General features: G+C 45.9%; 1 protein-coding gene across 9 annotated transcripts in view; it reads left to right on the top strand.

Annotated features, from left to right (window-relative positions):
* LOC144604761 (protein piccolo-like) overlaps window positions 1-15,106 on the top strand; it is a 180,617-nt gene that overhangs the window by 8,985 nt on the left and 156,526 nt on the right. For all 9 annotated transcript variants that reach the window (XR_013548776.1, XM_078419394.1, XM_078419396.1 and 6 more), the window contains exon 3: window positions 2,931-4,241. Coding sequence is in view for 8 of the 9 variants with exons in the window: in XM_078419394.1 (XP_078275520.1) it covers window positions 2,931-4,241 (1,311 nt within the window). In the remaining variant the exon portion in view is untranslated. The remainder of the gene's footprint in view (window positions 1-2,930; window positions 4,242-15,106) is intronic.

The raw sequence follows: 15,106 nt of genomic DNA, 5'->3' as shown, positions 1-15,106 counted from the left end.
CTTTCCACGAGCGACCCTCCCAGATGGTGGGCCCTCCCAGTCAGATCCTTCCTGCACTGCAATGTCCAGCTGACCGGCACATTGCGTGGCATCTGCGCCAGGACCATCCTTCGCAACACCGGGGACAGGTAGAACCTCAGCAGGTAGTGGCACTTGGTGCCCACGTGCCTTGGCTCTACGCTCCGCCTGATGCAGCCACTTGTTGTCCAGTGTCCAGTGCTGCTGCACATTGTTGTCCAGTGTCCAGTGCTGCTGCACATTGTTGTCCAGTGTCCAGTGCTGCTGCACATTGTTGTCCAGTGCTGCTCACAATGTTCCTGGCCTTGCAGCGTGTGAAGGTTCCATTGTCTTGTTCAGGTAGATGTGGATCACCAGCCTGATCGTTCCCAACAGTGGAGGCCGTGCTCACTGGAAGCTCGATGCCCCCACCATTTGTGGCTAGATTTTATGAATTTGGGTAATTCTTTCTGGGAATTGTTTAACATTTCTAGTGCGCTGATTTCTGGGCAACTGATTGTTATTGGCTGGTCAATCACAGCTAGATTTCTAATTCGAGCTCTGGTAAAATAACCTTGGAAATTTTAGAGAAACATTAGGTCTTTTCACAACTCAAATTTGAACAATTTCATTAAAATTGGAATGTGCTTGGTTTACTCTCTTTGACAATCTGTAATAATAGGGCACTGCAGACAGTCGCAAGACAAAATACCACTCCACAAACAGCTGCAGATGTTTAGTGAACGTGGAGATAATCCGTTGAAATGTAAAGCTGCAGAGTTGTAACCCGATCTGTTTGTAACACGCTCTGCCCATGTAACACGCTCTGCCCATGTAACACACTCTGCCCATGTAACACAGCTCTGCCCATGTAACACGCTCTGCCCATGTAACACACTCTGCCCATGTAACACAGCTCTGCCCATGTAACACAGCTCTGCCCATGTAACACGCTCTGCCCATGTAACACGCTCTGCCCATGTAACACACTCTGCCCATGTAACACAGCTCTGCCCATGTAACACGCTCTGCCCATGTAACACGCTCTGCCCATGTAACACAGCTCTGCCCATGTAACACAGCTCTGCCCATGTAACACGCTCTGCTCATGTAACACAGCTCTTCACACAGAGAAACTAAACCTTGTTGAACCAACTTCTCACTCCCTCCTTTCCCCAACCCTCACCTCTTCCTCTTCATCTTGCACCCCCTCCCCGGCCCTCACCCCTCCGCCTCCTTACCTCTGTCCCCCTCCCCTCTGTCCCCCCATCCTCTTCACACCCTCCAACTCCTTCCTCATCCCCCCCTTCCTCATCATGCCTTCTCCCCTCCCCGCACTCCCTCCCCTTGCCCCTCATGCCTTCTCCCCCACCCCTCACTCCTCCTCCCACCTCCCCGCACCTCCCCCCCACCTTCTCCCTCCTCCCCCACCCCCATCGCCGTTATCTGGATTTGCTGTGGATTAAGTTTTATGCTCCTGCTCTCTCAATAGAGACCCTCCATTATAGAGCGAATATTTAGAATCTGCTGTGCTCCATGAACCTCTGTCGGCCCACCTGTGAGATGCTCACTGACCGAGGCTCTGTCGGCCCACCTGTGAGATGCTCACTGACCGAGCCTCTGTCGGCCCACCTGTGAGATGCTCACTGACCGAGCCTCTGAGGACTGACGTTACCATGCTTGTCTCAACATTTGAAGGAGTAGGCGGGATGTTGTGTTAAGGTTTATATAAATTCAAGCTGCTCTATCTTTTCAATTTTCATGACATAATCTATATTGACTAGCTGTGTAGGAAGGAACTGCAGTTGGTTTACACCAAAGATATTGATATTGAATCTATATTGATTAGCTTTCAGTTTCCATGTATTTGAAGTGATTAAGTTTAATGATTGATTATTTTAAGGGAGCAGAGTTTCACTGTAGGGTAACAGGGTCTTGTGGGAATATTTCTGTGGGTTAACAAACACACAGGTGATTGCTGAACTGTAGTAAGTCCCTGTCGCAGATTCTCACGAGAGTCTTACACACTCTGAAAATATAATGCTGAGGTTCCGAACCTTCAAAGAACCATTGCTCAAGAGCAGGTTGGGAGAGCTGGGATGATTTGAAGCAACAATCATCTGCACTATGGACACAGCAGTGAGCTTTGTGTCACCACTCCTCTCCCTGACTTCATGTAGTGCCTGAGCTGGTGCACGTGGAACACAGATCCCACGGGAACACCAGGAATCACCGGTCCTGATCCTGGAATTGCCAATTGCACTGGTGCAGAAACAACCACTAAAGCTCAGACAGGTTGACACACAACCACTGAATGGTTAGCAGACAACAAAAGCTTTTCAATGTACCTTGCTACAAAGGACAATAAACTAAACTAACTAGCCTACCCTGAAGGAATTATCTTTCTCAGCTAAACCTGATGCTTCCTGAAATTGGTTAACATTTTCCATGAAATGTAACCAGTTGAAGCCAAATCCTGTATCCTATCTTATTCCAAGTTTAGAATTCCAAGTTTAGAATTACAACATAGACACAAATATAGCACGAGTCAACACTGACATAGTCAAATGGGTCAACAGAAAATAGACACCCATTTCTTCTATCCAGAGATGTTGCCTGTCCTGCTGAGTTACTCCAGCATCTATCTTTGGTGTAAACCAACATCTGCAGTTCCTTCCTGCACGCTTAGAATTACAACATCCTCACAAAAACATTCAGTGCAGAGCATTAAGAGCAGGTGGTGGTGGTGGGTGATGTAACCAGTAAATAAAGATGATTTCATTCAACTGATTACCATGCCTTGTGTTTGCTAAAAGCTGCAATTTGATGCCTGTTGGTTTAATTAGCTGGTTAATGATTAACCCATCTGATAAGCTGCAGGTTGGGTGGTGAACAGTTGGTGGGAGGTGACTCATGATGCACTTTATCCACAGGTCAAGGAATGGCTGTGCCTGACATGCCAGATGCAGAGAGCCCTGGGCACGGCCTCCACCCCAGGCACCAAGCCGGGCACCCCTGCCTCCGCCCCAGGCACCAAGCCGGGCACCCCTGCCTCCGCCCCAGGCACCCCTGCCTCCGCCCCACAGGTCACCAAGCAAGGAGCAGCTCAGCAGAAGGACCCCACGCCAAGGGTGGACCAAGCCAAGCCACTGTCACAAACTGGAGCCAGGAAACAGCCACTGCTCACCAAGCAGAAGTCAATGGCTGCATCTCCACCTCCGAAACCCAAACAGGCATCACATGGGCCTCCAGAACAACAAGCAGCCCAGAAACACAAGCCTGTTAAACCACAGCAGGTTATTCCCACCACTGCAGCACCAGAAACCCCACATGCATCACCCGGAGTCCAGCAGAAAGGTCCCAGACACATGGACCAAACTCCAGCACAAGAGCCTGTGGAGAAACAGAAAGACTCTGATCTGAGAAAGCAGCCGCAGCAGGTGAAAGCAAAAGGAGAATTTGTTCCAGGGAAAGAGGTTGTCCAGAATGAGGGTCAGTCAAAGCAGGGACAGAAGCCAGGTCCAGTGGTCACAGTGTCACAGGAGAAACAGACACCTGCTGAACCACCCAAACAGCCTGCTCTGAAAATGGAATCCAAACCCCTGTGCCCCAAAGAGGAACAAGGGAAACCGAGTCAGAAACAACCAGCTACAAAGCCGCCATCTTCACAAATTCCTCCAGAGAGTCAAAAACCAGAACAATCGAGGCGTTTCAGTCTGAACCTGGGAGGTTCTCCCCAACCTCCACCCTTCCAGCCCAGCACTCCTCAGGAGAGTGTTACAGGAAAGCTCTTTGGTTTTGGGGCATCATTGTTCAGCCAGGCTTCCACCTTGATCTCCACAGTCCCCACACCTGTAGACCAACAGAAGCCTGGGACCAAGCAGCAACCTGCACCTCCACCCCCCGCGGCAAGCAGCACGCCACAGAAAGGGCCAAAGCCCGACACTGGGAAACGAGAAACCAAGCCTCCAGCTGCGGAAAGACCAGAGCAGAGGGCAGCCGCACCAACTCACAGCACAATGCAAACTGGACCAACCAAGCAACCTGCAGCCACTAAACAAATAGCTGACACACCTGGTCAGGTGGCCAAGCCAGCGGAGGGTGGAGCTGGCACCTCGTGCCCTCTTTGCAAAACCGCCCTGAACGTTGGTTCCAAGGCTGCTCCCAACTACAACACATGCACAGAATGCAAGACTAGAGTCTGCAACCTTTGTGGATTTAACCCAATGCCACATATGACACAGGTAGGAAATAATTACTTTTTTATCTTTATTAATTGTCATGTTTGTAAATAAGAAAATGCAGATTGGCAAAATTTTTCATTTTGGAGCAGTTAATTACAAATGTTGTGAAGATCTTTCATGTGGTTTTCAACCTACAGTTCCTCCTCCACTGTGTTCAGCAGACAGTCCTTACTACACACAATGGTCTCTCAGTATGTCCTGTTTGCTGTTCGTTGCATAAGCAAATGGAATCCAGGATATGATTTCACTCCCATTAAACCATGCGAGATAACACAAATTACTCATTTACGGATAGCCGCAAGATAATTAAGGGAATTACTAATGTTGACCCTAGTTCATTCTGTAGCTTTAGCTGACTAGAGATTGTTAAGTAAAATAAACTGGAATTATGAGGTGAGCATATCAAACTCGTATTCCATATCCGTGGCATTGTGAAGTAATTATTTTAAAGTTAGCTTTATTGGCGTGAGCAATATTGTGATTAAAGGCTTCTGAGAGAAATGTTTGCAAGTTTACAATGAAATATGTGTTTGTTCTGATTCAGATCTTGTGTTAAACACTGCCACATGATCACAGATCATTCAAGTGCCTGAATGTCTTTGAAACTTTGGCTTTAGAAACTTGAAGCACTGAATCCTGGATTGATGGCGAACTTATTATCAACGTTTATTTTTGTAGCTGATGATGTGTGATTTAATGAAACCCCTTCCGTAACGAGGTGAAGCTGATTTATGCTGATATCAGCAGCTGCAACATCACATTGCCACCATCTGCTGGGGCCTTGCATTCAAGGTTTAGCACTTTTGTTTTTAAGACAAATCTCACAGTGACGATTAAATTACTTGTCAATTCCGAGTAACTCAATTTAGCTCATTGTGTCTTAAAAATCAGAGATCTGCATTAACGAAGCGAGGAACCATTATCCTGCAGAATATCAGAGATGGTTTCAGAGTTTAGACACAAAATGCTGGAGTAACTCGGCAGCATCTCTGGAGAGAAGGAATGGTTGACGTTTCGGGTCGAGACCCTTTAGATCAGTCTGAAGAAGGGTCTCGACCCGAAACTTCGCCCATTCCTTCTCTTCAGAGATGCTGCCTGACCCGCTAAGTTACTCCAGCATTTTGTGTCTACCTTCGATTTTAACTAGCATCTGCAGTTTTTTTCCTTCACATGGTTTCAGAGTTATTTATGTAATGGCCTGTCACCCGAAGTATGAAGGAATTTCTGGGATATTTTTATTTATCTAATTCTCTTGTCCTCTTGATCATCCCTGACTCTATTCGCTCAATGTTGGTGACCATTCCAACCTCTCACCTCTGCAATAGTTTAATCCTCTCCACCTTTCTCCCTTCTCCCCCAATCCTAATATTCCCTGAAAACCTCTATCTCTTTAAAATTTAAAACCCCTTTGACCAAGTTCTTTGATTTCCAACTCCAATCTCACTGGAGTCAACATTATTGGAGCTTGTTCCCACGAGGACATTGTAGAGGTATTTTAACGCAATGATTGCAATTATATGTTGATGTCGTTCTGCTGGTTTATAATTCCACTATAATAGCTTTGGCATGAATCCCTGAGTAAGCAGAAAACACAGTTGCAGATTCAGGTGCGAACAACTGATGAACTGAAGCCGTGTTGGTAGAATAATTGAAAATATTGTATCAAGGAATGAGTGAAACCAGGTACTTTGTCATCAGACAGTGAGGTTGTGACTGAATGTTCTGACATGTTGCCACTGTTTCATTGGTCACCTTTGAGAGGTGGAGATTGTAAAGCATTCACTACAGAGGAAATCAATATTTCATCAGGATGTAACGTTTATCACATTTGATCTACAATTTGAGAGATCGCCCCAGTGTTTATAAACACATTTCAATCTCGTATTGTTATATTCCATGCCTGAACATGTTTGGTTCCTACTTTTCACCTATAATTCAGCAAATTACAGAGAAGACAACAGTTTGAGAAGATTCCTTGTTTTGTGGAAGGAATGAAGTGGTATCTGTGACTGCAGTGAAAGGCTGGTGTGGTCTCTTGCTGCTGTAGAGTCATAAACCGGTACAACATGGAAACAGGCCCTTCAGCCCACCTCATCCATACTAACCAAGCTGGCATAATGGCCTCATTCCATTGGCCTGGACTTGGCCTGTATTCCTCTAAATCTTTCCTTTCCATAAAACTATCGAAATCATTTATAAAGCTGTAATTATATCCACTCCTATCGCTTCATCTTGCAGCTCATTCCAGATACAGACCCCCTTCTGGGTGAAAATGGTGACACTGAGGCCCCTCTTAAAACTCACCTGAAGCCTGTGCCCTCTAGTTTTAGAACCCTCTACCACCGGGGAAAAGAATGCGCTCGTTCACTTTATCCAACATATCCAACCTCCTGCTGTAATTCAACCCAGGTAACATTCTAGTGAATCACTTTTACACCTTTTCCAACTTAATAACATCCTTCTGATAGCTGAGTGACCAGAACAGTGATGAAAACAGATGCACAACCTCTGTCTCCGATGTTCCCAATGTTCCCATTTGCTTTGGAACTATGAAATGAGGCAAGTGTTTGCCATCTTAAGCCCTGCTCCCTGGTTACTGATGTCATGATTCTGCATAATGGTTCCATTCCGTCTGTTGTCTCCACTCAAGCCTGCAGCATTTGCAAAGCCACACACAAGATATCTTTTAAGATCAGCACGTAACCTAATTAAAGCAAGTCCTGGACTTGATCAATGCCAGAGATTGCTATGGAGAGTAATGTTCACCAAAGCCACTACTCTCCTCTTCCTGACTTGCCCTCAACCCCACTCTATCCTTCCCGCAGACAGAAACCAAAGGAAAAAACTACTTTATGTTGGGAGGTGATGGCCAAGGGATGCCCGCTGGACCCCAGCTTCTCGCAGGCAGTATCAGTGGTTGGCTGAGGGATTAGGTGTAATCTATCCAATGTAGATTATATTATATATCCAATATAGGTGCAGTGTGGGTTGTGAGGGGGGTACAAAGAGGCTTTGAGAAGATGTCATCTAACTTCCAGAGCTGCCTGCCACGTGGTACCTGGTCAAAAGCCTTTTCAAAGTCCATGTAGACAACATCAAATACAGGACCATTGAGAAGGGTTCCGACCTGAAATATCACCTACTCCTTTTCCCTAGAGGTGTTGCCTGACCTGGAGTTACTTCAGCATTTTTTGTCTATCCTCAGTATAAACTAGTTTCTTTAGTTACTTCCTATACATTAAATACAGGTATCTGTTTGGCCAACAATGCCCACATTTTTTACTGTGATTATAAAGTATGAAATAAAGATTAAAAAAAACCAAAATTCCTTACAAGTCAGAATGCAAATGTAATTAAGGAAGAAGTATTCCACCTCCCAAGCTAAGCCTCATCAAGCACCCCCTTGCCCCCTCCCCTCTCCCTCCCCCCCCCCGTACATGGCCCCTCTCCAGAGGGCAGCTGAAGACGTCTGAGATCAAAGCAGGAAGAATTTCCAAGAAGCAGGAGAGAGAAGTATGAGCTAGTGAGGATAATCCGATGAACCTGATGGAACAACACCACTTCCTTGAATTTGCCTTGTACGCACTGATAAGTATTTATAGAATACATAATGCATCTTGTTTTACTATTATGCAACAACTATATCGTGCTGGTGCAGAGTATTTGACAAAACTAGCTTTTAAAATCAATGTCAAAGAATCACTGCAGCGAAACTTTTCTCCTTTACACTACAAGGAAAACAAAACAATTGAATGGTGGGCCCCAACATTGCACAGTCAATGGTGGGCCCCAACGATGAGCATAACCTTGTGGATATTATTCATACAGGTCATTGTTGGAGTTGTAGCAGTGAAGTGGCATCAGGGATGTTATGGTGACATCAGCCAACATAATCAAGGACCACTCACAAGTAAGTCTCCCCCCCCCCACCCACCCATCCCATTGGGCAAAATTTAAATTTGGAATAAAGTCATTTTGGAAACTCTCCAATTGACAGTGTCTTCAAGTGATAATCAGCATCATTACTTTGTGTAAATGAGCAGCCATTTGTGGAGTGCTTTATATTAAAACTTGATACAAACATGAGATTATAATTTGTGATAATTGGAACCATCTAGTCTGTGGCCATCATTCATCCCAAGTGTCTGAGCTGCAGGAACAGTCACTGATGGAGTATTTGAGCTACAGCTGTGGTCATCAGTGATAGGAGCAGAATTAGGCCATTCAGCCCATCAAATCTACAGTACCTTTTAATCATGGCTGATCTATCTCTCCCTCCTAACCACATTCTCCTGCCTTCTCCCCTGACCCCCGTACTAATCAAGAATCTATCCATCTGTGCCTTAAAAATATCCACTGATTTAGCCTCCACAACCTTGTGGCCAGAAATTCCACAAATTCACTACCGTCTGACTAAAGAAATTCTTCTTCATCACATTCCTAAAGGAATGTCCTTTTATTCCGAGTCTATGAACTCTGGTCCTAGACTCTCCCACTAGTGGAAACATCCTCTCCACATCCACTCTATTCAGGCCTTTCACTATTCGGTAAGTTTCAATGAGGTCCCCCCTCATTCTTCTAAACTCCAGTGAGTACAGGCCCAGTGCCGACAAACGCTCATCATGTTAGGCCACTGGTGTGTGTGAGCTGCCAGAGTGGTCATTGATGGAGGTATGTTTGTTATAGAGGTGGTCACTGATGGAGGTGTGTTTGTTATAGAGGTGGTCACTGATGGAGGTATGTTTGTTATAGAGGTGGTCACTGATGGAGGTATGTTTGTTATAGAGGTGGTCACTGATGGAGGTATGTTTGTTATAGAGGTGGTCACTGATGGAGGTATGTTTGTTGTAGAGGTGGTCACTGATGGAAGTATGTTTGTGATAGAGGTGGTCACTGATGGAAGTCCCTCATGTTAAACTCCAGCCTGCGTCACGGATCCTGAAGTTCCAGTGAAATGGAAATGTACAATAAACTGACGTACCCACCTGATTCAGGGAGGCCTAGAAGTCTGGTATGTCCCCAACAACTCTCACCAACTATTAAAGATGTGTGGTAGAGAGCATTTTATCAGGATGCATCACAGCTTGGTCTGGGAACAGCTCCATCCAAGACCTCAAGAAAATTCAGAGAATTGTGGACGCAGCCCAGACCATCACACAAACCAACCTACCTTCCACTGACTCCATCTCCACCTCACGCTGCCTCGGCAAGGCCAGCAGCATAATCAAGAACCAGTCTCACTCTGGCCACTCCCTCTTCTCCCCTCTCCCATCAGGCAAGAGGTACAGAAGTGTGAAAACGCACACCTCCAGATTCAGGGACAGTTTCTTCCCGGCTGTTATCAGGCAACTGAACCATCCTACCACAACCAGAGAGCAATGCTGAACTACTATCCACCTCATTGGTGACCCTCGGACTATCCTTGATCGGACTTTACTGGCTTTACCTTGCACTAAATATTAATCCTTTTATCCTGTATCTGAACACTGGATTGTAACCACGTATTGTCTTTCTGCTGACTGGATAACAACAAAATGTTTCACTGTACCTCGCTCGGTACAAGAGACAACTCTCACCAACTACCAAAGATGTGCGGTATAGATAATGGAACAATGATCTACATTTATACATCTTAGGAAATCCAGTAACTCCTTGACTAATACAGATTGCCTCACAATATGTCCATTAACTTTCCCAAGTTCCCTTGTCCATCAGGAATAGGTTATTTTTTTCATTGACCTCCTCATATTCTACATTTAAACATCAAAGGCCATTTTACATTTCAGATATTACCTGCAAATATCTTCCAAATGACGGCATCCTTGGAGTGTTGGCAGGGATCGAAAGCATGGGGTTGTGCCTGTAATGTCTATGTGTATAGCATGGGGTAATGCATGTAATGTCTATGTCTATAGCATGGGGTTGTGCCTGTAATGTCTATGTCTATAGCATGGGGTTGTGCATGTAATGTCTATGTTCAGGCGTCATGTCTAAGACACCTTTGGTTTTGTTGTCAAACTGCTGGGGGTGTTCAGATTGTGAGGCTTTCAGAATTCCTGCATTCAGTGTCCTTTCTGCATGAAAAGATCACAGCAGTAACGTACAGACCAATAATTGCATGTCAGGCAGGTTATTAAGGCTGAGCTGATTTACAAGGATTTATACTGATGCTTCATTGAAGATAGAAAACCCATTCAGTCCATAATCTGAGAGACAATCCATGTCGTCTTTCCATTACTTCAGAAAACAATCTACAATCTGCTGCTTGCATAGTTAATTAAAGACCTGCCCAATGACCAGCACCACACCTCAGTCTGAAGAAGTGTCTCGACATTGTGTGAGCACCACAGTAGATGATCAGCCCGGGAGCAGAGCAGGAGATTGTCAGACAGCGGTCAGAATGCTAAGCAAATCCTCATCACCCTCACGTTGCTGGGGCCTCAATGTGGCTTGAATTGGTTTTAGACCAACAACCATAACTGCACAGAAACAGGCCCTTCAGCCCACTAGATCCATGTTGACCATCGTGTCATTAGCTATACTGACCCCACCTCCTCACAGTTGGTCCACAGTATTCTCTGCTTTGGCAGTTCAAGTTAGACACAGAGTGCTGGAGTAACTTCATAACAAGAGGAGTTGAGTATAGGAGCAAAGAGGTCCTTCTACAGTTGTACCGGGCCCTGGTGAGACCGCACCTGGAGTATTGTGTGCAGTTTTGGTCTCCAAATTTGAGGAAGGATATTCTTGCTATTGAGGGCGTGCAGCGTAGGTTCACTAGGTTAATTCCCGGAATGGCGGGACTGTCGTATGTTGAAAGGCTGGAGCAATTAGACTTGTATACACTGGAATTTAGAAGGATGAGGGGGGATCTTATTGAAACATATAAGATAATTAGGGGATTGGACACATTAGAGGCAGGAAACATGTTCCCAATGTTGGGGGAGTCCAGAACAAGGGGCCACAGTTTAAGAATAAGGGGTAGGCCATTTAGAACGGAGATGAGGAAGAACTTTTTCAGTCAGAGAGTGGTGAAGGTGTGGAATTCTCTGCCTCAGAAGGCAGTGGAGGCCAGTTCGTTGGATGCTTTCAAGAGAGCTGGATAGAGCTCTTAAGGATAGCGGAGTGAGGGGGTATGGGGAGAAGGCAGGAACGGGGTACTGATTGAGAGTGATCAGCCATGATCGCATTGAATGGCGGTGCTGGCTCGAAGGGCTGAATGGCCTACTCCTGCACCTATTGTCTATTGTCTAACTCAGCGGGTCAGGCAGCATCTGTGGAGAACATGGATAGGTGACGTTTCACAGAGTGCTGGAGTAACTCAGCGGGTCAGGCAGCATCTCTGGAGAAAAGGAATACATGATGTCAAGGGTTATGGGGAGAAGGCAGGAGAATGGGGTTAGGAGGGAGAGATAGATCAGCAGTGATTGAATGGCGGAGTGGACCTGATGGGCTGAAAGGCCTGAATATGTTCCTATCACTTCTGGACTTATGAGGGAGTTCCAGGACTGAAGGCCAATGGCAATTGTATTGTGTAAATCGCAAAGCGTTGGAACAACTTAGCAGGTCAGGCAGTATCTGTGGAGGGAATACACAGACAAAGTGAATATCAATCTGAAGATCAGCACTGTTTTTTACCCAAGATCCCAACTACTGCCTCTGCATGTGGAGGTTGTGACCTGCCTGTCCAGTCGTGGACCTAGTGCTGGGATTGTGTGTGGGTGAGTGAGACACAGGATGTGGAGACGATGTCCATTCTCCAGCTTTCATGTCCCAGCACTGGGGCAGGTGTCAGACAAACAGTTCACACCTGAATGCCGGTGTTCAGGTGTTAATATAAACCTGTGCAATTACACACCATCACAGCAATCAACACAAGGAAAACTGCCTCATTAAATTCCCAGCTGCAAGAATCAACAGATTGCTGCGGTGACCTTCAAAAAGCACTTTATTGTCACTAATCTGCCTCCCGACGCTGCAAGGCTTTATATAAAATCCAACAACAATCCCATTTATTAAATCTTCTTTCATTCGTGCGAGCACTTAGAATAAAAACCATTCAACTGTGAATTCCTCTCTCATTTAAATTGTGGGCTGTTATAGTTTTACGACTACCTGCCCCCAGATCTCGCTGTTGTTTACCAATTGCTTCCCTTTTCATTTCTTTTCATGAATCCATTTTGCCAAGATTTCCTTTTATAAAATGTACAATAAGTGGGAAGCAAATGTGAAGTAGATGTGACAACCTCTGATGATGTAGGTTCACTTATTGTCTGAGCTTCCAGGATGATTGTCCCTGAACAAAGACACTCAGCAGTTCAGTTTATTGTCACATGTACCGAGGTACAGTGAAAAGCTTTTGCTGCGTGCTATCCAGTCAGCGGAAAGACATGATTACAATCGAGCCATTGTCAGTGTACAGATACAGTTTTTCTCCTTTCTTAAAGTTCAGGATCCTAGTCTCTGAATTAACTGTGTCACTCCATCCTATTGCAAAATTCCACCATATTATGGTCACTTTTGCCCAAGGGGCCTTGCACAACAAGATTGCTAACGAATCCTTCCTCATTACACAATACCCAGTCTAGGATGGCCTGTCCTCTACATATTGGTTTAAAAAACCATCCCATATACATTCCGTATACCATCCAGTACACATTCCGTGTACCATCCAGTACACATTCCGTGTACCATCCAGTACACATTCCGTGTACCATCCAGTACACATTCCGTGTACCATCCAGTACACATTCCGTGTACCATCCAGTACACATTCCGTGTACCATCCAGTACACATTCCGTGTACCATCCAGTACACATTCCGTGTACCATCCCGTATACATTCCGTGTACCATCCAGTACACATGTATACATTCCGTGTACCATCCAGTACACATTCCGTGTACCATCCAGTACACATTCCGTGTACCATCCAGTACACATTCCGTGTACCATCCAGTATACATGTATACATTCCGTGTACCATCCAGTACACATTCCGTGTACCATCCAGTACACATTCCGTGTACCATCCAGTACACATTCCGTGTACCATCCAGTACACATTCCGTGTACCATCCAGTACACATTCCGTGTACCATCCAGTACACATTCCGTGTACCATCCAGTACACATTCCGTGTACAATCCAGTACACATTCCGTGTACCATCCAGTACACATGTACACATTCCGTGTACCATCCAGTACACATGTATACATTCCTCCTCAGCAATTACCAATTTGGTTGGCCCAACCTAAATGTAGATTAAAATCACCCATGATAATTGCTGTATCTTTGCTACATGCATCCCTAATTCCTGCTTGATGCTATCCCCGACCTCCCTGCTGCTGTTTGGTGGTCTGTATACAACTCCAACAAGCATTTCCTGCCTTTGATTATTTCACAGTTCTACCCAGACTGATTCTACAGCATCCACGCTAATGTCTCTCTTCGCTCTCTAGTTGGTGATAGGATAGTTCAGTTGCCGCATAACAGCTGGGAAGAAACTGTCCCTGAATCTGGAGGTGTGCGTTTTCACACCTTGCCTGATGGGAGAGGGGAGAAGAGGGAGTGGCCGGGGTGAGACTGGTCCTTGATTATGCTGCTGGCCTTGCCGAGGCAGCGTGAGGTGTAGATGGAGTCGGTGGAAGGGAGGTTGGTTTGTATGATGGTCTGGGCTGCTGGCCTTGCTGATGCAGCGTGAGGTGTAGATGGAGTTGGTGGAAGGGAGGTTGGTTTGTGTGATGGTCTGGGCTGCGCCCACAATTCTCTGCAATTTCTTGTGGTCTTGGTGGAGCTGTTCCCAAACCAAGCTGTGATGCATCAGTTTAAGAATAAGGGGTAGGCCATTTAGAACGGAGATGAGGAAAAACTTTTTCAGTCAGAGAGTTGTAAATCTGTGGAATTCTCTGCCTCAGAAGGCAGTGGGGGCCAATTCTCTGAATGCATTCAAGAGAGAGCTGGATAGAGCTCTTAAGGATAGCGGAGTCAGGGGGTATGGGGAGAAGGCAGGAACGGGGTACTGATTGAGAATGATCAGCCATGATCACATTGAATGGTGGTGCTGGCTCGAAGGGCCGAATGGCCTACTCCTGCACCTATTGTCTATTGTCTATCTGTAGAATTTGGTGAGAGTTGTTGGGGACATGCCGAACTTCCACAGCCTTCTAAGGAAGAATGCAACATTAAATTGAAGAAATGCATCACTGCATCAGATCCCATCAACACTGACAGAGATCCAGTTGCTGTTACTCGTGTTCGGGACGGTCACAAAGCCAATCTGAGCCCAGATCTTCTCGCAGAAGGTTCGTGCCAGTTGGATTGAAGTGAGGTCTGACTAATGTTGTCAAAGGCCACTCTCGTTGGAGGCTCCACCGCCGGTGTCCATGGTTCTGAGCTTGCGTCACCTGATGGAGATTCTATTTTTAACAGTGCTGTAGGGAGATGATGGGGAAAGGCCAGAGAGAGGGGCTCGGGGAGGGAGGGCGAGTGTCGAGGCTGCCAATCTGTGGTGTGATCTCTACTGCCGCAGCCAGAGTGACGTTAATTGCCTGTTCGCTGCCAGGCCTGGTGTGTGGCATAAGGCGAGGTGGAGGGAATCTGAAGGTCATTTGTCAGAGCCATCTGTCTTTCTAAAAGCCTTTTAAACAAGCTGTTAAACTATAAGCTTGGACTGAAAGCAGTGCCTGGGGAAAATTGTAAAACCTTCATCTGACAACAAATATTGAAACACAAGGAACTGCGGATGCTGGTTTACAAAAAAAAGACATTGTGCTGGAGTAACTCAGTAGGTCAGGCAGCATCTCAGGTGAACATAAGGAAGTTGGGACCCTTCTTCAGACGTGAAGACCCAAAGCGTTGCCTATC

This window comes from Rhinoraja longicauda, chromosome 23 (assembly GCF_053455715.1).
Source record: "Rhinoraja longicauda isolate Sanriku21f chromosome 23, sRhiLon1.1, whole genome shotgun sequence".
In the NCBI taxonomy this organism is placed as follows: Eukaryota; Metazoa; Chordata; class Chondrichthyes; order Rajiformes; family Arhynchobatidae; genus Rhinoraja; species Rhinoraja longicauda.
The sequence above is the reverse complement of the archived record's forward strand: the minus strand, read 5'-3'. Positions and strand labels throughout refer to the sequence as shown.